The following is a 24,632-nucleotide window of genomic DNA, read 5'->3' as shown; positions in this document are numbered from 1 at the left end:
GGTAGCTGAAAGCCATCACATCACCTATCAAGACAATGGTTCCTTCAGGAGCTTCCTGTCAGTTTGTGATATAAATGTAACACTTTTGGCAATTTCATCTTTACAACCGTGTTCAGGTGTTCTTTCTCTTTTACTGCTACAAACAACCAAGCATCTGAAAACACAGGAACGTAATTGCTAGGAGTGATGTATTTTTTTGCAAAAAAAAAAAAAAATGTTCAGCCAGACATCCAATGCATAACATTCAGCAAGATTTTCTGTTTTCAACTAAGTTGTTACTCTGTAGCAACAGTACATTATGTGTGATGCACCATCTTTAATTATATTCATGATGACCCAAAAATATGTGTTTTTTTTGTGTTTTTAATCTGCTTCTAGTTAAATCCAATGTTGCGTAGTAAAGACATGTTTTGGTTTATTACTAATCATGTCTTAGCTCCTTGAGATGTGACATCTTAGTTGTCTAAACTGAAATTTCTTACTCAGCTCATTCAGGGTTTAATACTCCAATACAGATTTTCCCAAACTAGGGCCCTCGCAAGGGATAGCAATGCCAAACATTGAGCATAAAAAATACGTTATTTTATGAGTTTTTAAGGAGAAGGGGGTGGGGGTGGGTGGCTGGAACAGAAAATGTTCTTCTATAAAACCACTGCTATGATTTTTTATTTTTTTTTTTTTCGCTCGTGTCTTTAGGAATTGTATTGTGCCCTTTATCAGGACAGGTGTTGACGTGCTCATGAAATCAACTGTAATTTAAAGATGTGGCCTTGTCAGTGAATTGGCAAAAAAAGCAGATATACCTTAACAGGCCAAATATAGTCCTTTATAGGTCAGAGCAAAAATCAAACATCACTTGAAATGAACCATTGTTGAATATTGTGAATAATCTATCCTACAGTCAAACCATGCAAAAAGTAAATTCTATCTCATACTGAATGATGTAGTTAAAAAGATATAATTTTCTCCCCTTTTGTTGTATTTCTTATCCTGAAAGATGAACTGGCACTCAATGGTAACACATTCTACAAATTCTTACTCATTCGATGTAATTGAACTGTGATGAATCTGAATTAAAACTGACATTGATGGTCTCATTTCACAGTGAGACAATAAAAAAGCAAATAGCTGTGATTGCCTTGAACATGTGGACAATGTCCTCCACACCATCAAACACTCAGAGAATAAATCGTACATTTCTACTCTTTCCTCGAAACACTCTGGAACCGCTCTGTGTTTGTAAAATGATGACAAAAAAGGAATAAAACTCCATCTTCCATCTACTTTCCCTTGTTTATCATAATCCAGTCGACTCTCAGTTTACAAAGTAATGGCATCACACCCTGACCATTTGCCTGAAACTAAATGCATATATCTACATTATTGTCCTTTATCATTTCTTTATGATAATCAACCTCAGCACTTTCATTGCACAACCAAGTTTACACAGTTATAGGGACGGTTTAGCATCTAAATGCAGCATGCGCTAGCGATGGTGCCAATATAAAAGGGATTAGAGCCAATAGAGTTGAACTGGGATAGACTGCTGACTTCAGTTGTCCATTCCAGTCCAGCTGCCAACTATAATTGCCTGATTGCTCAGAGGTGATTACCCCCTGATGCTGTTTTCTCCAAAAATATGACTCACATTAAATCAGTAACCTGACCACCCCCCTAATGTCTGGGTTACCACTGCTGTGATTTGTGATTGATGCCACAGTTTCACGTCCTGCTAATTCCCACTCAACACAGTTTAAAAAATTCTTCACATATTTTCCGGTCCAGTTGCCGATGCTCAGAGCATTACCCACATAGAAACATGCTTTGATACACGTGGTGGGAAATGAATGCATCGCGGACGATCCGAGCCAAGGTTCTGGGTGTGTTTGCATTGCAAAAATGCTGAGCCTTGAGGGGGAGGAAATGAATGTCATTTGCGAGACTAATTAATAAAGAACATGCAGATGTGCAGTTGGGGAGGATTTGTTTTGGAAGCTTGCTCAGCTACACACTCTCCTTGCTTAATCAAGCAGATAATGGCAAATTTATCTGTGACAGAATCTGAAGGTGAGGGTGGCGGAGGGGGACGAATGTGGGGGGTAAGGCGATTAGACGAGGCTTTTTGTTGTTTGATGACTTGAATACAAAATATCACATTTTATTGATTCCACAGATCTGTGCTCTAAATTTTAACAGAATAACTGCGTTGGATTAGTTGGTCACAAAGCCTTGTCGAGCATATTTAGTCTTTTACAGATGTGCTAAAAGGAAATAAACATTTATTATATTGGATGCTTGTGAGAACATCTGGTTTCATTAAACCTCGGGTTTGATTAAATTTCTGAAAAAAATTACTTGAGTAAAGAGCTTATGATCAGCTTCTAAGACCTCAGGTTGTCAGTCAGCCTCTTCTCCCTCCAAGAATTCTACTCAGCCAGCCATGTGACAGCGTGCCCATATTGCTAAGGCTATAGGCCCCAAGCAGATGTCCCATAAACAGCTTCAACATCCTTCAGAGACATCCAACACTACTGGAGTTTGAAGCCAGCCCTGCTAGAAAACAGCTGTGTGGAGTGACCCAGAGAGATTAGAATTTGAGCTTTTAGAAAGGGGAAAAACTATTTATGCTGGCACTTTTTACAGGAAACAGTAAAGTTAGTAGATTGTTCCAAAAACACCATCTGGTCTCCAGTTTGAACTAACTGATCAAAAGCTATCGGCCAACTATCCACCAGCCTTGCTGATTCATCTCGTTGTTTTTACTGAAGCTCTGATCCATCCGTCCCTTCATTAGTCCACTCTCTTGATGATTTTAAGGAATAAAGAGTCACGTATAATAACAATAATAATGTACAATTGCATGATGCCACAGTAGTAATTTGTACATGTACGCATAAATGTGGCAAACAAACTTCATCATTAAGAAGAGATCAGCATGATTCAAAGTGTCAAAGGTTGAATAAGACATGGTCTATGATTCTCAGCCATGATCCACAGCTGACAGATTGTCAACAGCTGTTCCTCCCCTGGCTATTTCTGTTTAGTTCTTTGGCTATAAATCTAACAACAAATTGCTCATCCAACTTATAGATGTAGAGTCATCGTGGCATGAATACTTCATCTGAGCAAGGTCAGTTCAATCATTTCAAATGAACTTTACTTTGTTGCCACATTGACGGTAACGATAAACCAACATGCGAATCCTTAGAAGTCTCTTGGCAGCAAGGAAATGGTTGGCATGATTAAATAGTACGGCTTTTGAAATATGTTAATTAGTGAGGACACTACCTTCAAATCTGCTACACTTATTTTTAATGTCTGCCTCTTGCTTTACTGCTGTGGTTTCTTGAAAAATTCATTCCCACCCGCATCACGGCCAAGTCTGTTGTTTTGCCCCCAAGGTTCCATTTGCCCATTTTTTTTTTGATTCCCTCTCTTACCTACTATGAACACCTAGTGGGCAGCTAGCACTTCAACACAAGCCGTTGATGGTGTACTATTTTGTGATGACGCACACCTATGTGCTCATTCACATGCACATAAACCCCCTGTAACCATCAGCCTTCACAAACACTCAGAGTTCTCTCTGCCGTGTTGTTTATTTAGAATACCTAGGGAATACTGACACAGGTGGACTACCTGGATTTTCAAGGTGTTGTTGTGGATAAGGCAGTTGGGAGGGAAGGGCGCAAGTCTCAGCGTTGGAAATGTGGTGTGTGAGTGGAATGTGGCACCTGGACCACCGCCTCTCTGAGGGGTCCATAGCAGCTGAGGCAGCCTAGAGCATCTGCACAGCCACAGGGTGAAAACTGTTTTCCCATCCCCCCACACACACACACACACGCACACACACGCACACACGGTGATTCACTCTCCATATGTAGATGGGCTTTAAAACAAACACGCTGCTCTCCGACAACATCTAAAAACGAATCCTGTCTAATACTGAGTGTTTTATTCTGAACACACAGTAGTTATAAGTTTGAAACAGATGGTCACACCCGCATCCAACTCAGATCCAGTCACTTCTTCTTCTCTCTCACTTGCTTTCCTAGGAATCTCACTAGTTATACTACTGGAACTAAAGCAAGGATAAATGTGCCCCTAACTCAGAGGTTCCCAACCTTTTTTGGGTCATGACCCCATTTTGATATCATAAATGTCTGGTGACCCCGGACACTTTTTTTTTTCCTTTCAAGAATTACTTTTGATCATCTTTATTAAAGTTTGTTACAAATACATCGTAGCCAGTATTAGTGCACAAAGTGACAAGTGCGCCACCTCAGATACTTTTATACTGCATTCTAATTTATTTATTTTTATGTATTTGAGAAAGTTTAAGTATAGGATACAGTTGTTTGATATTTATTGTGTGTGATGTATATTTTAAAAATACAACTTAAAGAGTAAGTTCGCTGAATACATATACCTGTATATTTAGGTATTAAGTAGTGCTGTTGATTGATCCTAGTCCCACTTTTAACATAAAAGTATTTTAATTTTGTGTATTTGGCTTTAAAATGTCCAGTATAATGGCCACTAAGGGTTGAACGCCGGTTATTACAACTGAATTTTGCTATTGGTTGAACGGTAAGCCTTTGAAACCCCTGCAACATCACTTTAACTGTTGGCCCCGCCTCTCCTATAAAACCTGACACCCGCCCCCTTGCAAACTGTAGCACGTAAGTCCTCCACCTCAAATGACCTCTCTGTGGCAGAAGTGTCCGCACTGTCGGACTCGCTCATGTTTTGCTCGTTAGCTAGTAGTTGTGATGGGTTTTGACTCTGTGTGTGCGGGGACAGATGGGAGGGGGTGGTTACTGAAAGTAACTGGGCGTGTATTACTGCTACAGCAGTAACGCCCATAATCATAGCTTTCTATGAATTTCTCTCCTAATGGCAGCTTAGCAGAAGGCAGGGGTGTACTTCCCCTTTAAAAATATATATATATATATATATATATATATATATATATATATATATATATATATATATATATATATTATACATTTTTCACGGTTTTACCTCTTTTTTTGCATTTTTTTTTTTACTAATTACTAGACTCATTATTTAAACCAGGTACATGCAGTGACCTCTGGAGAGGCGAATGCCAACAGTTGAACATTACAGTAGCAGTTTAACAGTGAGATATTTAATCTGAATAATAAGGGTCTCCCGATTTGATATTGATGTTGAATATTGGTCCAACATCACCAAAATAATGAGTATCTAATTAAATCAGCCTGCATCTAAAATCTCCCATATAATATATGCTGTTTTGTTTTTGATTTTTTTTTATTGAGATTCTTTGAGTTATATCACTTGAACAAGTCTTATATTCCACACTACATTACACAATAAGGAATTCAAGTATGTAAGATTTGTGCCTATATATATATCAGATCAATGTCAGCATTGGACAATAATAAAGGCTGCAATATCAGTATTGTAATAGAAGTGAAAAAGTTGTATCGAGAGACCTATTAAATAGTATTATTGCCAACACTGCTAGAACAGGAATTGTAATGATTAAGTATATGTCAAAAATACTATACGCTTTTTGAGTTAATGATGAAAAATGAACATAAAAATGCAGTAAGTGAAAATCTAAATACATACATATAATTTTCCTTACAGGTGTAGCTGTAGGAGTGTCTTTTACACCAAGAATGTCTTCACAACTTTATTATGAAAAGTAGTGGTATTGGTAAAACAGTCAAGGTATATTATTGTTAACACATGTAATATTCAATGTACATTTACACGTTTCAAAATGAAAGTGAAGAAGTGAAACCTGGCTGGAAATGAATCCTGATTGTCTCCATGGTGTATCTCTTTCACATGGGAGCTCATTGATGTGTAAATGAGTTTGTATCTTCAAAAAGATTTGTACCTTTGTCAATTAGGGTAAAATAAGCTGTTAATTTAATTTGCATAATATGGATGTTTGTAAATGTAAGGAATGCAGTAAGCCTAGTGCTTTGTTATGTTTCTCAGTGGATTGGACTATAATTTTTTGCTGTGAGCAAATCTCCATTAATGGGAATTCATTTTCAAGTCAACATTTCCTTTAATTTGCTCTTAATACCAGTAGTTATTTCCCACACCTGTTTAAGCAAAGGCACACTATTCAACAGCTAGACATAGACCCCCTGGTGGCATTGAGGATAATAAAAAGAAAGGTATTGAAAAACTTAGGAATAATTGCCTATTATTTTTAGAAAATGTTGCTACAAACTGTGATAAGTTGTCAAGGAGTTCTAAAGGAGTTCTAAGTGCGACCGAGGCATAATGTATGATCATTAGAACGGGAAACACTTTCTGTCTGTGGATTTAAGATGGGCGTTTTTACATAAACTATGTGGTGATCAAATACATAATAGCTTGACAAATCTGTTTAGGGTCAGAAAGCAAAGCCTCTTCAAACAAGACGAATACAAAGGAGGCAAATCTACATTTTCTATAAAATATAAAGTTGTGTGTCTTTTCCAAACTGTTTTTTTCCTCATTATGTTTGTTTGCAATGTAATAAATCTATGTTTATGCCTGTGGACCTATTAGAAGAAAAAGTGAAGAGTAAATTATCTCGTTTTTACACCTTACTAAATTTGCACTTTTGTGTCTGCACCTTGTCATAGATCTCCCACTGGTCAACCTCTCTGTGGAGCCTCAACCAGTCCTGGAGGGAAACCTTGTCAAGTTCCACTGCTCTGCAAAGGCCAATCCTCCTGTCACACTGTACAGGTGAGAATGAGACAAGAGAAAAATCACATTGACGCAGCATGAACGAGGGATTTTAATGTACGTGATATGTCAAAATGTGGGACTTGTCTGATGGATTTTCTTACAGTAAAACATATTTTATAATAATACTCAATGATATGGTTAGATTTAGACATTTCAGCTTTAGACGTGCTTTTTTTTATATACAAGACAATGAAGACTATCTTATACTACAGTTAAAGTAGAAGGTGCTGTCACACCGCAAAAGGTCACACATAAAGATATTAGAAAGTCAACATTTGGAAAGGTTTGCTGTGCACTTCTAGGTTCCACTCAGAGTGGGGCAAAGCTGTCGACTTTAGCTTTGAAGCCTTATCTGTTCACTTTAACTGTATCAGTCTGTTTACAGAAAAAATGGTGTTGACATTTTTTACATGTGCTGAGATTGGATTAAAGCACATCTGCTCCCACTGACATAGTGATTTTTAAAATGATAAGTTGTGATGCTTATGTTTTATATATATATACAGTATATCATTATTTTTTTGCAAGTTATTTGTTATTGCAATGTGTTACTGTTAAATACAGCTAACGAGGAATGAAATTGAAATTCTGCAGACAATAATTTAGGGCAAATTGAGGCATTTGTTTACTCTTTTTTAGGCCAGGTATATAAACAACATGCACATGTTATTATCATAAATCAGTGTGTGATAATCTCTTCATGGGAATAGGTGCAGGTAGGGGGTTGTCAAAAACTTTTTTTGCGAATAAGCCTTTTTGTTGGCTGGGTTTGGGAAGAAGTGGCAGGAACAAGAGTAGGAGCATAATTTGGAAGGAAATACCCTAAACAGCTGAAGAAATAGGTCAATTGTATCCTTCTTTTGATTTCAGAAGTTAATGTTATGTGGTTAAAACCAGTGGGCGCGCACTGTAGCTGAAAAATGAGCACTTGAACACAATGTAGGGTAATAATAACAACTAATGATCACACCAGAGTTTAGATTTGGAAAAAAATTGCATGACGAGTATTTTAACTTTACAGTTTGACCAATCTGTTATCATTGAGGAGGCAGGGTTTATAACAAATACTGCAGCCAGTCAGCAGGGGGAGCTCTAAAAAAAAGTGTAACCTCACGGTGAGCGTGCGTCATCCATTCTATTTACAGTCTGTGGTTAAAACCTACGAACAGATTATTTTGACAAACATAGGGTCATGTAATCATTAAATAAATCAACATTTTCTTACATATTTGCTCTCTGGCTAATCAAGTTTTCACTTTGCATTGTCAATGAAATGCCAAAATGACCTTAACTGTATAGCTGAATCATCATATTTTGACAGTAATTGATTACTGGGTTATCTTGGTGAATTTAGCAATACAAAGGTAAAATTATCATTTTTCAATTATATATGCATCAAATTGAAAAATCAAACCAAATCTGGTGTGCCACCATTTTAGTTTTAATTTGTATTTAATGTGTGCAACACTGTTTTATATTTATTAATTAGGATAAAATTGGGACATTCATCCTGATTAATATAAGGCTTTTCAGGAGCAATGAATTAAGTTAACGTAAGGATGTACAATGAAAGCAATGTGCCTGCAGTTGGATTGAAGGACTGGTAGCAAGGGAATGAGAAAGCCTGGATATCACCAAATAAAAACATCATGACTCATGTCACTGCACTGTGTTCAAAAGGCTAATGTCATAAAATGTAATCTTTCTGCATTAAAAAGGTTCATTTTATTTTCAGTGAACTAAGGGAAGAAGGTTATCTCTCAAGATATATGTTAACAAAATCTCTTGATTCAAGTTAATATTTGAAGAAAAATAAAATGAATACATTATTTACCAACATGTGAAGGTTACTCATTAATTTTTTTTTAACTTGTTTAATTTCAAGGTCCAGGAGCCGATATTTCAAGAATGTTGAAAAGCAATTTAGAAAATCTGTCATTGCATTTCAGTTCAATTTTATTGTCATGCCTGTTTTTTGTTGGTTGTGTGTATCAATATTTACAATGGCGATACAGTGTCTTGTATTTAAAAGTGATCTCGCGACCAAAGGCATTGTTGGAGTCTTTAAGTGACACTTTCTCTGATTGATGCCCTTTAAAATTCTTAAAAGATTCTGGACATGAATTAATGTCATTATGCCTTGTATAACTCACCACAATTGCAAATCTAAATGGGTTTTTTGTGCAGCCGTGGCTTTCTATGTTGGGGTTTATAAAACCTAGCAACAATAAATGGAGTGAAATCAATAGCTGAGGGAATTGGCTGGCTCAGAATCTTGTAATAGTACTGGGAAATGAAACGGATGTACAACACACTCACAGGTGGGAAAAAAAAAAAAAAAAAAAAAAAAAAAAAAAGAATGAAAAGAGATGTTGCCTTTTTGATGGATCCTGGCCTTTTGAAAAAGAAAAGGGGTGGAAGGGTAGTGATATTGTGGGAAAACAAGGTTTGTATTTGATTGTGTCGGTGCACAGCAGAGACAGAACGTCTATTTCGCCTGCAAAGGGATTTCACCTCCCTTATTATGGGACTGGATCAATGCTGGAATCAAGAGTTCTCCCCAGGGTATCAAGAGCTAAAATGCAATGACAGCTGAGGTGGATTTTTCTGTTGGTTTGACAAAGTACAGAATGAAATGTTGTCGTGGTAGTAGCCAAAAAAGACTGAGAACACAGCTTTTGAACTTGTTGATATTTTTCCTGTCTCTGTCGTGGTCTCTTTGCTGTCCGGCTCTCTGTTATTGACACAATGTGCCATAGCTTTTGAAATGCAATGTAGTTCAACAAATAGGTTTTTATACTTCAAACTTGTTAGATTTGCCAGCCTTACAGTTATATCTTCTCCTATCTAGATGCATCATTTATGAAAAAGAACAATACATAAACTTTTTGGCCTTCTAATATGTTATCAGCCATGTTTAAAATTACCTTGTAACACTTAATTGAAAATGAAAATGGTAATCCGGAATTAAACTTCAATCTGAGTTAGGTGACCGATTTTAATTCCGAATTAAATAGCTTCTCAATCTTGTAAATATTTAATTCCGCTTTGAGTTAATTCCGATCATTCTGCGCATGATCATCCTGTCGTGATGACAATCCAAGATGGCCCCCTGGACTTGAGCCGAGACTATTTATTTAATAGGAGCTTTAGAAGACATGGATATAATATAAAAGAGTAGATGGACAGAAGAATAAACATGCGGACATTCACGCAAACACACAGAGTTATTGCACACACACAGACATCGGTAAACAAAATGGACTACATCGGGGAAATGAAACCTTGCACCACGACACAGAGCTTCACTAAGCTCCACTGTAGAGTGGAGGTAGAGCAATCATTGCAATAACCACTGGCTTTGGCCAAAAGTACGGTTATCTGCCTCCCTTCTTCTGTACTTTTTCTCCTTTCTTCTGCTTAGCAGATGAAAGTGAAATGCGAAAAGTGAAAGTATGTTATCGTCGAGCTGCTGTTTCAAAGGTACAATCAAAATAAAAGTAACAACAGTTCTTAATTTGTTGTCTTCTATGTTGTAGCTAAAAAAAAAACGGTTTGTTGTGTTTTTTTTTTCCAGATAGACACGAATATGTCCAATCAGAACCCTTCCCAACCCCCAGACCTAAAGCCGAAATGAATAAAATTGAATAAACCTGTTTTCCATGTAAACCTCACTTTGAATTACTATTTCCATGTAAACACAAAGCAGAACACTTTAATGAATAAAAAAAATATTCTGAATAATTAATTCCCAATTAAAAAACATAATGTAACCGTGGCAATTGAGGGATTGTGACCAGGAAAAGGCCCTGATACACTGTCACATGTGGCGAGTAGGGAGCTGGTCAACCAATGTGTGGCCATCACTCAGGGCTAATACACTGTCGACCCATGATCAGATACAGCACCAGGCCAGAGTAGTTTTAAGACGAATGGTCTCTTTTCCATCCCTATATGACCCATCCATTCCCCGTATGCACTGTGCCACTCAGCCATCCTCTGGTTCAATGGACACTTATGACACAATCAGACGTAGTGGTGACCCAAGCCAGAGGGACAGTGTCCCCTGATGCCTTTAACCCATTTGAATCAACACACTGGTTCAGTAAACCTGAGTAGAGACATAAACATGAATGGAAGTAATACCTAAACTCCTGTTAAATCCCAGTTCATTGATGGTGGGAAGTGCTTTGGGAGTGAGGATAGAGGTTTGGAAAAGTGACACCAAATGAAGTAATAACAGGAAGCATTGGATTATTTCTGCGTTCAGACAATTGGCACAATTCGGGACTCAGAAATGGAGGCGAGAGAAATGCGTTTGAACATCTTCATTAGGACTTGTAATGGGAATAGGGCTAACTGGCAAATAAGTCAGCTGCCATCTGATGAAGACACAGAGGGTTTTCTCACATCCAAACAAGAACCCACCTGAGAGATGAGGAAGAAAAACAACCAAAGCAAATCAACTTCCTCATCTGCACATACAAGTACACACACAGACGACAGAGACCCTACCTCAGCATTGCACATCAAATAACATGCTATGTGTGCCGTTATTTATGTCCTCATTACTGTTGGTGGATTCTTTTCTCTTGTTCTTATTTCCAAAGGTGTTAAAATGACCATAGCTGATTAGGACGCTTGAAGGAATCTCATTGTTACCAATTTTCACTCTTAATTTTTTATTATAAACCTTTTTTATTACAGATGTATATTATTAAGTTGTCTTCATTAATGTGTAGTTGAGTTGTTAAAAAAACATGGTTTTTAAATCATGCTGTTGACCTAATTGTTGTTTGAATATTAAACAAAAACACTCAGGGAACGCAGACCTCTGCAAAGCTGTGTCCTCTTTACCAGATATTTTCATTTATCTGCATCACTGATCTAGATCATTGTACAATGATCATTCAAACTTTAAAGGCTTGTAAGAAATGTATTTCCCCATTAATAACAATACGGTAAGTCCAAATATATTATATGGACAGGGACACCCCTGTTTTTTTGAAGTTGCAATGAAATACGCAATATGGATTCAATTCGGATGAAACTCAGTGTGGTAATTGAGGAACCAACCCAACATACTGTAACGAGTCAAATTCCATAAAGATGAATTCATTAGGAATAGAGATTAGAATTTTTTAAATTTTACGAATATTGAAAGATAGCAATTTTTTAATTTGATCCAGAATCAGTTAATTGATCTGGATACCATCCACAATTTAATGGAATTTTCCATGGCTTAAAGCTGCTATCCGGTTTCGATGTCCCGCCCTAAACGGCTTCACTTCTTCCCCCTGCCTCTGCCAATCTACCAGAAGCCACGCCTCTACTTTTCTGCACGTGCACCGCAGAACATAACAAGGTTGCATCGAATCGCATTGATATAGGTCTATGGATCAGATAAGAGCCAAAATCATATTTGCCTGTTTGCTGTTGTGACGCGCGACATTCTATCCGTGCACAGTTCTGCATTCACTTTGATTGACAGTTTCAAAAACAGGAAGTCAAAGCCTATTGGCTGGGCGATCATGCCGCTCGTTTCCATTTGTATAATGTCTATAGGACGAAGGCAAGACTTGAATACATGAATGTATATGAATGACCACCAGAAGTAGACATAGTAAAAGACTAGTTAGGTATTTTTTTTCGCATTTCATAAAGAATCATACATAAACATAGATTCCTCAGAAACTCCGGATATCAGCTTTAATGTCTATCTTTGATTTGAAAAAAAAACTCCTAAAAGACATAGATATAATAATAATAATAATAATAATAATAATAATAATAATAATAATAATAATAATAATAATAATAATAATAATAATAATAATAATAGCAATAGACCAAAAACTTCAACCAGTCAACCCCCATAAGTAGCTGTGATCAACCTAGCATGTCCAACATTGGCACTGAGGCTTATATGTGTAGAACACATTTTTTTATTGCGCTATAATAAAACACTTCAGCAATTTATGTATTCGTCAAAAATAACTGCGACCACTGAACTTGTGAATTTATTGAAGTCACCACCTTGAATATGCATGGAAAGCAGAACAGTGCCTTGCTGTGCTGTGCTGTGCTGTGCTTAACCATGCTGATAATAACCGTAGGGCCTGATTTACTGGGCGTCCTGATGCTGATGGCACTGATACCTTCCTAATTTAATTGTTACTCCATTATTGCCCTAATCACTTTCAGTCAATACAAAACTCTTCTTTCTTCCTCCGTGTCCCTTTCATCCCCTGCTTCCATTAACGGCAGACCTTTTATCTATTTAACAGTGTTAGCTTACGCACCTTTGAACATCCATATAAACACACATGCCCTGCATCCAAGCACAGACACATTTGCAGAGACACTCAAGCATATGGGATTCACACTACTTGTCTGTGAATTGAGTCCCTGAATAGGATGTAACAGCGTAAAGTGAGTCAGCTATTGAGTAAGCTTGCCCTGGCTCCTCTGACCTCCCTAAGGGAGTACAGGTGTTTGTGTTAGCCATGGCCAGCTATGTTTAGACATGAGTGTTGGATAATGCCCAGCACACCAAAGGAGCCGTGATGCTCCCAGTGGACAGCTGCATTCTGTCTCTGCTCTAATACTGTCCACAATTCTTTTACCTGCAGGTACTTTCAAATATTTGTGGATTCCCTGTTCACTGCAGAGTCAAATTAAAAGGTAACATGAGCTTTTATCAACATAAAAATAGGAAACATATGCCCTGGGTACTCATTAAACCAACAAAAAGAAACATTTTGACATATGGTCCATATTCTCAGTTAAGTGAAAGTCTAAAATACGACAACAACGATGATGATGATAATTATGACGATAATGTAGTTTAGTTTGGGTTGTTTTTACCATTATACAATTGATTATTGCAATTCTCTAATTCAGAATCTACTTTTTTGTCATTGTCATTATCATAACCACCATCATGCATATGATCATAATCATAATACGGTGTTTGCCTGTGTTTATGTTGGTGTAAGTTCAATAAATATTACATTCATAAATGTGAACAGAGGTGAAAGTAATGTATTACCAGTACTCAAGTTACTGTAATTGAGTTGCTGTTATTGATACTTGTGGTTTTTTTTAGTATATTTCTAAATCTTTTTTTTTTAAAAAAAAAAAAAAATATATTTCTAAATCAGTTATTTTACTTGTACTTAAGTACGTTTTAAAAGAAGTAATGTAATTTGGTACATTTCTACACCCAACCATTACTGATTAAATTATTATTTTTGGTTTTAAAATGAACAACAGACGATGTGAAATTACAAAAAAATGAAATAACCAGACAACAATCAAATGCATCATATAATAGCCGACCAATCAGATTAAACATAATGCACAGCGCCAAAACAGCATTGAATGGAGGTTAATTTCTTAGTTTTAGTTCATAAATTTAGCTTTACTTAGAGTCTGAGAATTTTTTTATTTATTTTGAATTTAATTCATTGGTGTTATTTTATTTAAAAAATAAATAATATTTTATACAAGCCTTTTCTTTTATACAGATGTCTTTGTGGGAAAAGAAAAAAAAGTTCCTATTGTGCAATATTTGGTCTCTTCCTTTTTAAGTTTATACATGAGATGTTTACTGTATGCAAGGGAACCGTGACAAGATTCATTTCAAAAAATAAGAACTGTGGAAGTGAAAGTAACTAGTAACTTTTACTTTGAGTACTATTTAATTGAGCTACGTTTTACTTGTACTATTCTATGTATGACTTACTTCTACTTGAGTATAATTTCAATCAAGTAACAGTACTTCTACCTGAGTTTTATAGATCAGTACTCTTTATACCTCTGAATGTGAATGTGTTTGATTTATTCTGTTAAGATCATTTTGGATGGTAAATAAGATGAATCTCAACTTTTTTCTCATTCAGGCGTACAAAAAGGACAATTTGCCTTGATTACAACATTTTGAGGAAATAGAATTTGAAGGTAGATTTCCGCTCTGTTCCTTTAAATAGATCTATGGCTTTAATATAAACAAGAGCAAAAGAGGAAAAAAATACGAAGCTCTTCTAGATATCTCCTCACTTCATTCATGATTGAATAGAGTAATCTGTTTTCATTTAAATGATAGCAAATCAGTCTTGCATGGGGCCAGCTATAGTCATTAAAAACAAATGCATTTCCCATCCTGTGAAACCCTCCTGCCTTGAATATAAAATGTGGACAAGCGTTGTTGCCGTTGTCATTGTCTCTGTCCGTCACACTATCATGCGGCCACAAATCTTTTGTGTCTGATAGCAGTGAAAGTGATGCACTATTGGTCCTAAAGCACCATTTAAATTCTCCTAAAAAGGTTTGACAGATCCAAAGACACTTTTGCTTTAATTTTATCCATGTGTGCAGCAGCAGTAGCAGTAGCAGCAGCAGTAGCAGCAGCAGTAGCAGCAGCAGCAGCAGCAGCAGCAGCAGCAGCAGTAGTGTGAGAAAGCCATCCACGCCATGCAGCATGAACTGCTGCTGTCGTGATAAAAAGTCCCTCCTTCACTCACGGAGAAGCTCTGCATCATTGTCACATGGGTCCATCATTCACCAACACAAACAGATGTTTTTTTATGTGCTCTCGTGTCAAATTAATTTTCAGCTGTTGTGTTTAATACAATATGTGCCAAACAATGTCTTCAAAGGTGGGGGAGCTACCCATTTGTCATCCTGTGATTTGTTTTTCTTAGCTGGCACTCTGTGCTACACTCACTGTCTGCCATAATGAGGAACGTGCTGTCTGCTCTGAGTTGTCAGCGAGCATGTCACAGCATGGAAGGTTGCCACAAATTTTATTTTTTATTTTTTCTGAAGCCAGCACCGTCAACCTGCCCCAGAATTATGATTTATTCACATAAAAGTACACCATTGGCATAAGGGACGGTGAAAACAACCTCTTCAAGCATTTGCATCTTGTTCTTCATTTTCCTCTTCCTCTCTCCCTTTTGTGCTTCTTTCTAATTCTCGCACCAGATGGGCCAAAGGAGCGAGTATCATCAAGGATGTTACAGGAGACACTTATGAGGTGATGGTAGATCACTCCTTCTTTACAGAACCAGTCTCCTGTGAGGTCACCAACCCTCTTGGGAGCACCAACATCAGCCGCAACGTGGACGTCTATTGTGAGTCGATGTGCATTTAGCTTTCCAGTGTCAAAAAGAAGATCATTATGTTGCAGGGAATACACAGATTGAAGAAAAAATCAATTTAGAGGATGTGTTATGGACAGTGGTTGTCGTTTCTTTCTACAGTTGGTCCTCGAATGGCAGCAGAGCCTCAGTCCTTGCAGGTCGACCTTGGATCGGATGCTGTGTTCAACTGTGCCTGGACAGGAAACCCTTCTCTTACCATTGTGTGGATGAAGAGGGGGTCAGGTGTGGTAAGTACTGAGCTTTGTGAAGTTATGAATCATTCTTTTACCATCTTAGGGTGACAAGGACAAGGTTTAAAAAAATAATAATAATAAATAAAAAAAAAAAAATAAAAAAAATATATATATATATAAATTTAATTTCAAAGTTTTGCAGCCATTGGGTGCACAATGGCTTATAGCATGTGTGCCTCACAGCAAGAAGGTCCTGGTTTTTAAGTCCTGGGATGGAGACTTGGATCCTTTCTATGTGGAGTTTACTGTACATGTTCTCCCTGTGCTTTGTGGGTTTCCTCCGGGTACTCTGGCTTAAAACATGACTGTTAGGTTGATTGGAGTCTCTAAATTGCTGAAAAAAGAAAACTAAATTCAACCATTTAGTACTAGTCCATATTATAAAATTGTATATTAATGGGATCATCTGGGATATTTTGTTTGTCTGTTATTATTAAAAACAAGTGGTACAATTCATCTTTGGCCTCTAGCCTAAGGCTGTCACACTCACCAAGCAGATGTTGAATCTTTTCAAAATACAGACAGGCTACTAAAGATGCAAACAGTTTGGTTACAGATAACAAATTCACCTTTAGGCTTTAGACTCGACTAATGGTCACTAACATACGGTAAATAATAGTATGTTTATGAGGCAGGCTTGGTTTGAGCTGCTGCTTAAGCTGCAGACGCTCATCAAACAAGAAGTCCAAAAGACTTATACGAACCGTAATCCATATAATTTCAATTAATCTATGGATTTAATGTGGTCTTTGAAAAAGAAGTGAAGCAGAATGCCACAGTAACTGCTTTTGAGGTTTAACTGATACAAATGACTACCCCCGCCTAACGCCCATTGAGTGCTGAAGATAGGCACCAGCAGACTGCTACCCTGAAAACAGGAACAAGCGTTTCGGAAGATGGATGGATGGATGGATGGATGGATGGATGGATGGATGAATGGATGGATAGATGGATGGATGGCAGCCATTGGCATCCCAGCCTCTCTGTGACCTGTTCTCACACAAGTTTTGTAGACTTGATGCAATAATTCGCACTCATTCCACCTTTGCCTTTGTCAACATCAGATGCCAAAGCCTTATTTCTCTAAGCTCACATCCTAAATTGGATTTTAATAATTGAAAAGAGGTGCCCTTTAAGGCATTGGATGGTTCATATAGTGGTCTGGTTTTCTCCCCTCCTAGCTTTCTTGTTACCATTACTGATGCAAAGGTACTTTTACATTTTGATGATCTCTGATTCCTGTGTCACAGGTTCTTAGCAATGAGAACATCCTAACGCTGAAATCTGTGAGGCAAGAGGATGCTGGGAAGTATGTGTGCCGTGCTGTGGTGCCTCGTGTTGGAGCTGGGGAGAAAGAGGTCTCTCTCACCGTCAATGGTGAGTAGGGCCATTGATCTCTTTGTTTCCTAAACTGATCCTGATGCAGTCACGGTTGTTAGCATTGTGCTGTCTTTTGGTTTTACATAAGCACTACAGTCCAATTGACGGTCCCTCAGTGCTTTCTTGTTTATTTAACATACCCTTTTCTTCCAGGCATTGTAATTTTACAACACAGGCATAATATCAAAACACATGCCTTCCCTCAGAGCCTAGCGTCAAGGCACAAAAGAATGTAAATTAAATTCCTCTACAAAGGTATTGTGGTGAAAACCCAGCTGTCTCATTGGCTATCATTATTGTGAAGGCTTCAAATATGAAAGCACATAAATGTAGATTTTTGTCTTTTCAAGATGTGGTCACACATTTCATAAGCAGGTGAAATGTACTTAAATGCTAATTAAATTCTGCGTGAGTCACCGGGAAGCTGGCTTTTCCGAGGCACTGACTGACTAATGAATACCAGCCTTGGTGGGAGACCTGGCAACTCTCAAACAAATGACTTCATTATCAGTGCTTGATATTCATGAAGCATGCTTCAATGTGGCAGAGGTTCTTAGTTGTGGGATTTACATGTTTCTTATTTTCCCAATGTGTCCATCAGAAAGAAACCTGCTCGGAATTGAAAAAAGGGAAGAAAACAAACACCCAAGAATGAGGTTTACGATGCTGGCAAGATGTTGTTGTAGTGTATCATCATTTATTTAGAAAACCAACAAGAGTTTGCCCGTAAGCAATGCTTGTGCTGATTCTAGGATGGAGATACATCAAGTTTCAAACAGTGTGTCAAAAAAATATGCTTTTCTAAATCCAGGCTCTAGCTTTACATATCAGAAAGAATGGGACAGCGGTCCCCCTACCATCCTTTGATCAGAACTATGGCTCTCTATGAACTGCAAAGAGCGTCATCATCCACAGCGTGCTGTTCACATATAATCAAGCAGAACATGTGAATTCATGACTAACTCCATTGGCTCTCAGTCTTTTGAAACCAACCTACAATAGCATTTATTCTGCAGCTTTACATTTTAAAGAAAATACATTGTTGTATGGTCTGTTGACTGGGGGGGAACATATGGTTGTTAAATATGACACTATGTGGGAAAGAAAGACAAATTGATTCATTTTAATGACAACACATTTCAGAAAACGTTTCAAACACGCGGCAAAGCTAAGAAAAAGTCCTTATTTTAGGCGCAGCAGGAAATAATTCCCTTTCACCTCGGTCTCTGAAGCCTTTTTTCAATTTACGCTTCTGAATAATCCAAACACATCTTTTTTTGTGATGCATGGGCAATCTTCAATCATGTTTTACGCACGTTATTAATCATTGCCATCATCGTGTACAGAATTGCATGGATTCCTGAAGCCTATTCTATCCAACAGGCCATGGTGCATTCTGGGTAGAATGGTGGGATTTAAAATTCACTCAATGATTGTGTGTTAATTTTGACAGCACATTTTAATTTAGTTTTAGTCATTGTCCTTAGACTATAATGTAACTGAGTTTTAGTCAAACTGTGATTATTAGGACTATTTCAGTTATAGTCTAGTTTCAAATGACGTAACATTTGGAGATTAATGTACCATTGATCAACCTGAATTGGGATGGTTTTAATGTTTGTAAATAGACACAAACAGATTTGGTATGATAATGCATCAGACCACATGATCACAGAAGTTCTGATTGGATTCCGTCCCATGTGACAAAATTGTAGTTATATATATATATATATATGTATATATTTTTTTTTTTTATATAGTCATAGTCTAGTTATTGTCACTTAAAATAATGCAGCTGACGAAAACTATTACCAATTTTTTAGTCAACAAAATTAACTTAGTTAATTATTATTAACTATTCATTAACTAAAATGTATTTACTATTGATCAACCTCATATGGGATGGTATTAATCTTTGTAAAAACACAAAGATGGATAATGCATCACATGATGTCTGATTGAATTTTTTCCTGTGTGAAAAAAAATTATAGTTTTCATTTTTTTAGTTAAGAAAAATGTATATATATATATTTTTTTTTTAATTTATTTATTTATTTATTTTAAACTATGACAAACAAAATTAACAATATCCACGACCTTCATTAACTCGGATCAGGTTTTATGCATGATTCCTTAAGTACGTTTGGGTCATTGATGGATCATAATAGCAATTAAATAATAAAATCATCAGAATTAATTTAATAAAAGCAGGAACTAATGCCATGCTAATGCAAGGGAGTCAAAATGTGATGCTGTTTGCAGCACAATTTGACTCCTGGCTGTTAGGGTTCCCTGCAGTTATCCCCTGGTTCTTTGATGCCATCATTTAAATTACATGTGTTTATAACTTGTCTCTTCCTCTGCGTCACCCTCTCTGCCGCTTTGTGTCACTGGATCCCACTGCGTCTTCCCACATCAACATAAGAGTTTTGCTTTCCCTAGGGAGAAATGTAATTTAATTATAATCAAACAGCTAGCAGGGGAGGCTGTTTGTATTTAAGTCGCTAATGGATACAAATTGTGTATTTTAGTGAAAAAATTTTCAGAAAGGGAGGCTTTTCCATACTATGTAAGTGGCCACCGAATTGTGACACGCTCAGATGGTTTTGCACTTTAATACATGCTATTATTTATTTTGCATACAATATGTATGTTTTTCCACCACCCAAGTTGTCATACATGCTTGAAAGATTTTGCGTTAAATGTGAAAACTAGTTCATGCAACACATAATAAGTATTGTATCACCGTGTCTGAGTAGAGAGTCAGATGTGTTTGTGAGCTTTTGTGTGTCTTTGGGCAAAGTAATTTGTATAATGACACATTTTCAGTGCTTGGCCAGCCTACGGGGGAAAAAGCCATTACCACCGTAAAGGGGAAGGAGGGCAAGAGAATCCCCAAACATCCCACAGAGCGTTCACATTTCATAGATTTTTTTTACACCATTTCGTCTTTCGAGACGGTCTTTATGCGCCTGCTTTATTAGCATTACAGCCTCCTTTAAACTGGCACTGGCATCGTTTGTAAAAGAAAAGGGCAAATTAATGAGGGGGAAAACTGCATTTGAGCTGCAGCACATTTTATCTGACCGGCTAAATTTAGGCAGAGTACGATATGATCTGAAGGACTTTGAACTAGCTTTATCACTGTGTGCACTTTTTAAACAACCCCTGGCTGCTATACTGGGAAAATATATTTTGTATATGAAAAAAAAATATATCTTTAATTTATTTCTAAAACCCTTCTTTAAAAAAAAAAAAAAAAAAAGCTTCAAACGGGTTTTGAGGGTTTGTTATAAAGTTTAGTAAGGCTCACACATTAATGATGTAGGCAGACACTGAGGGGGTCTTTATAAATGCAGTAAGACTTTTTTGACTTGCATTGAAGAAATAGTACAGACAAGCAAGCACAGTTGAATTTGGGATAACAGTCTGAAAATTGAAAACGAAATGTGAATTGATTTACTGACACCTAAAATAATAGGTCCTTTACATGCATCAGTATTTTTGGGATCCAGATACACCAGATTGGTTGAACTTCATATTATGTGCCTGTCATCTGTATCTTTGTGTTTGCCCAAGAGTTGGCGCCAGGCGGTATTAAATGGGGGGCATTAAGAAAACTTCGGGGGGCACAAAAACATTCTGCTCTAAGTCGCCCACTTTTTACGGCGTTGTTCTGTGAGCTTTTTACATTTCTCACCTTTGTGAACGACAATTTTCTAAAAAATGTATTTTCCTTTTCTCGGTTAGAACAATTGGAGCAGCTGTAAACTCTACAAAACATGGACAATTGGATTATTTCAGATGGCAGATTCTCAAGTTTCACTTCCTGTCGTCCATCTGAATTTTGCACTTTCGCTTTGTTGCAATGCAGCAATGTGAGTGACGTCACATGAATCAACAGAGCAGGCCATAGACATATACACATTCTATTGGTTGATCCTAACAACAGCACTATGGTACGTTCAATAGCACGAATGTAAAACAATTACACCACAGTATATTATATCTATAGAGCAGACTCCCATCCACTGTCAGTGACTGGGCAGTCAGTTGCGATAGCCAATCAGATATCTTTGATTAATAAAAAGCTCCCCCTGTAGTGGGAAGAGTGTGTGTGAGTATGGGGGGCACAGTAGGTCAGCTGGGGGGGCATGGCCCGCGAATGCTCCTCCACGAAGCTGACATTGGTTTGCCCCATCATGGACTGGTGATCTTTTGTCTTGGGTATTCTAGAATCGCCTCCTCTGGCTCATGATAACGGACAAGATAACACACCTTGAACCCAAGGCATACCTGGTCTAAGGCAGCAGCCATTGTGCTGCTAAGTAAATGAAGTAAAATAAACAATTTTGGGAAGAAGGTAAAAACCAGTGATTTTTTTGGACGATGTCCGATATGCCAAAATGTAATACCTCATTTGGCCGATAACCGATGGCAATACCAATATTTCTTTACCTCACACCTCACATGATTGTAGAGATCATCTAGTTTATGTAGTGCAATTAACAAAGCTGAAAATGATTTAACATTAGTTATCATTTCTTGTCAAAAATAAGAGAAATACATTAACTTATATTATGTAAAACATGTTACATTTATTCATGACAATTGTTTTTAAAACAATCAAGTAAGTCGATCCAACTTAAAACAGGCACTACATCTTACTTAAATCCTGTATTTCAGTGAATAAAATGACACAATTTTCTCATAGCTAGAAATTAGGAGAAAAATCTAACCATTTTTGAAATCGGTAAATTCATTGAATTATTGTACTCTGAGATTGTTGATTGGCTTGTACTTCCTTTGGTTTACAAGCACTCTGGTAGTCTCCTCACCGCAAACTATGAGGCAACACTTCGTCAAGAGTCTCCACAGGCGAGCTTATACTACTGATATTAGTCATTATTAGCAATCGGTTCGATAGTATCATACAAAAAGAAACGCCTTACTTCTCTTTCACAGTATTTTCACACAGCTGTTTCAATAATCTATCCAAAGCTGACTTATGGGCCAAGATGGGCTTCACCGGAGATACAGTACAATTCCAATACACAGTGATACTGTTTATATCAATGTCACAAACTCCTATAGCCAAGTCTGAAAATCTCACTAGTCTAATATATGTGGTTTTGCTTTGTGGGGGGAAACCAGAGAACCATCAGAAAACCCATGAGGGCTCAAGGAGAACATTCAAACTCACATCAAATAACTTTTAAAGTTCTGAACCAAGTGGGGCTTTTCAAAGTCACAAGAGTATTTAGCTTTTACATGTAGTCATCAATCTTTTTTTTCTTCAATTTTTTCAACTGAAAGGGAACACTTGGTCGTAGCTTTGACACATTTCGTGCCAAAAACAACTCATCAGTTATAGTTTGTCCTCGAGTCATGGCTGTCCCCCACCAACCATTCAGACAGCTCCTCTTTGTTTTCCAGGCCCTGTAGCAGTTTTTTTTTTTTTTTCTGCTCTCTATAAACACACAAAACAAAAAAATCAAACAAAAGAATCAAAGGCGCTGCACCGATGCAGGAAGGAAATGTCAAGCTGTTGTTCAAAGCAAACACCTCAGTTTTTTAAAAACAAACATAAGTCCTGGCATTTTGACACTCACAGTAATATTGTGTAATCAGATTGCAATGTCCACTCCAGAGCTAACACCTCCTCGGATGAATGAGTGAAACATTGCACCGAGCATTTTGATTACCACCCCTGCTGCTGGCATTCATGTTCTAGTGCCACCCACCTCACAAAAACTGACGTGTTTGCGCTCTGATTACAGGGTGGTAGCATACCTTGTTTCACACTCACATAAACACACACACACACACACACACGCAGATGAGCACAAACTTTCATCCCAGGCTGAGCCGCAGAGATAAAGCTATCTAATTATATTCCTCATTTGCAGCTCTGATCTAGAGACTAGATCCTCCCCAGCCACTACCACCAGCCCTTTGGAGCCTGCGAGCAACTGATCTTGCTGTACATTGACAGCCAGAGCTCATACTAACCATAATATATTTGTGTTTCATCTCTTAACCACACTTTAACCATTGTAGATCAAACGTGCCTCCTCATATGGGGCATTGCTCATTTGCATTTTATTAATGCCATTTTGCATTTTGGCAAATCGGGCAAAGGAGAGGCCATGTTCAAAACATTCCTCTTAGGTTGTCTGCACCATTCGACACGCAGCACTAGCAGCCCTCCAGCATTCTACAATAGCATACCAAGACACCATCTGGCAAAGTCTCATTAAAATGCTAATTCATTTTAATAAGAGACAGGTAATAAACTGCAATTATGTATCGTCAGAGAGATGGCAGAGTGCAGGAGTTCGAGGGAAGTCGGCAAGGATGTGAGTTGTCTCACTAATCAAGAAGCAGCCACGCTTGCCTGCCCCTCAAACCCACACCCTTAACCTTAACCATCACAAGAGACAACATTTGATTTTAAGACTTTCTTCCTATTAAGAAAAAAGGGTGCCATCGAGATCTTTCTTGGCTCCAGTTTGTGCCAAATTCTCTGTAATAGCCAAGCTGTTTAATGGGGAGGGAACACAAAAGAAAGTGTATTGCTGAATAATTTTGTACATAATTAGCACTGTATATTAATAAAGGGACAAAAATCTAAGGAATACAGCCAGAAAAGTTAGCAGGCATTGCATGTTATGATGGAAATATCACTTGTTTGTTGTTTTTTGGTAATCTATACAGGAAAGTGACACAATTATGCTGATTGCGATGGTTTCGAATCTGTCTGATTGTGTCAGGATCATTGAGTTTCAGTTTTTTTCTGCGGCTTTCCTAATTTTTAAAGGTCAACCCGATTGTGAGAGCAGTCAATCAGGAGCCTTGCTTTTGTCTATTACCATGAAAAGATTAGACACAAACAGCTGAAATCCAGCATGTGTTCAGGAAGTGAATGGGTTTCGTCCTAGAGCATGTACTGTAAATTTATTGGATTCTTTTCTTTAGATGTAAATTTCAAAGTAAATGCGTGTTTATCTGTAATTGTGAAGCCCAAGGTGTACCCCATTGAGCCTTGAACATGGGTAACACAGTAGAGATGTAGATGAATAAGATATATTTGTAAAATTTAAAA

General features: G+C 37.4%; 1 protein-coding gene across 7 annotated transcripts in view; it reads left to right on the top strand.

Annotated features, from left to right (window-relative positions):
* The window catches only part of kirrel3b (kirre like nephrin family adhesion molecule 3b), a 193,413-nt gene that overhangs the window by 148,781 nt on the left and 20,000 nt on the right, over nt 1-24,632 (top strand). For all 7 annotated transcript variants that reach the window (XM_028465175.1, XM_028465173.1, XM_028465170.1 and 4 more), the window contains exons 7-10: nt 6,639-6,744; nt 15,736-15,884; nt 16,014-16,141; nt 17,398-17,524. In XM_028465175.1, coding sequence (XP_028320976.1) covers nt 6,639-6,744; nt 15,736-15,884; nt 16,014-16,141; nt 17,398-17,524 — 510 coding nt within the window. The remainder of the gene's footprint in view (nt 1-6,638; nt 6,745-15,735; nt 15,885-16,013; nt 16,142-17,397; nt 17,525-24,632) is intronic.

The sequence above is a fragment of the Gouania willdenowi genome, chromosome 13 (genome assembly GCF_900634775.1).
Source record: "Gouania willdenowi chromosome 13, fGouWil2.1, whole genome shotgun sequence".
Taxonomy (NCBI): Eukaryota; Metazoa; Chordata; class Actinopteri; order Blenniiformes; family Gobiesocidae; genus Gouania; species Gouania willdenowi.
The sequence above is the reverse complement of the archived record's forward strand: the minus strand, read 5'-3'. Positions and strand labels throughout refer to the sequence as shown.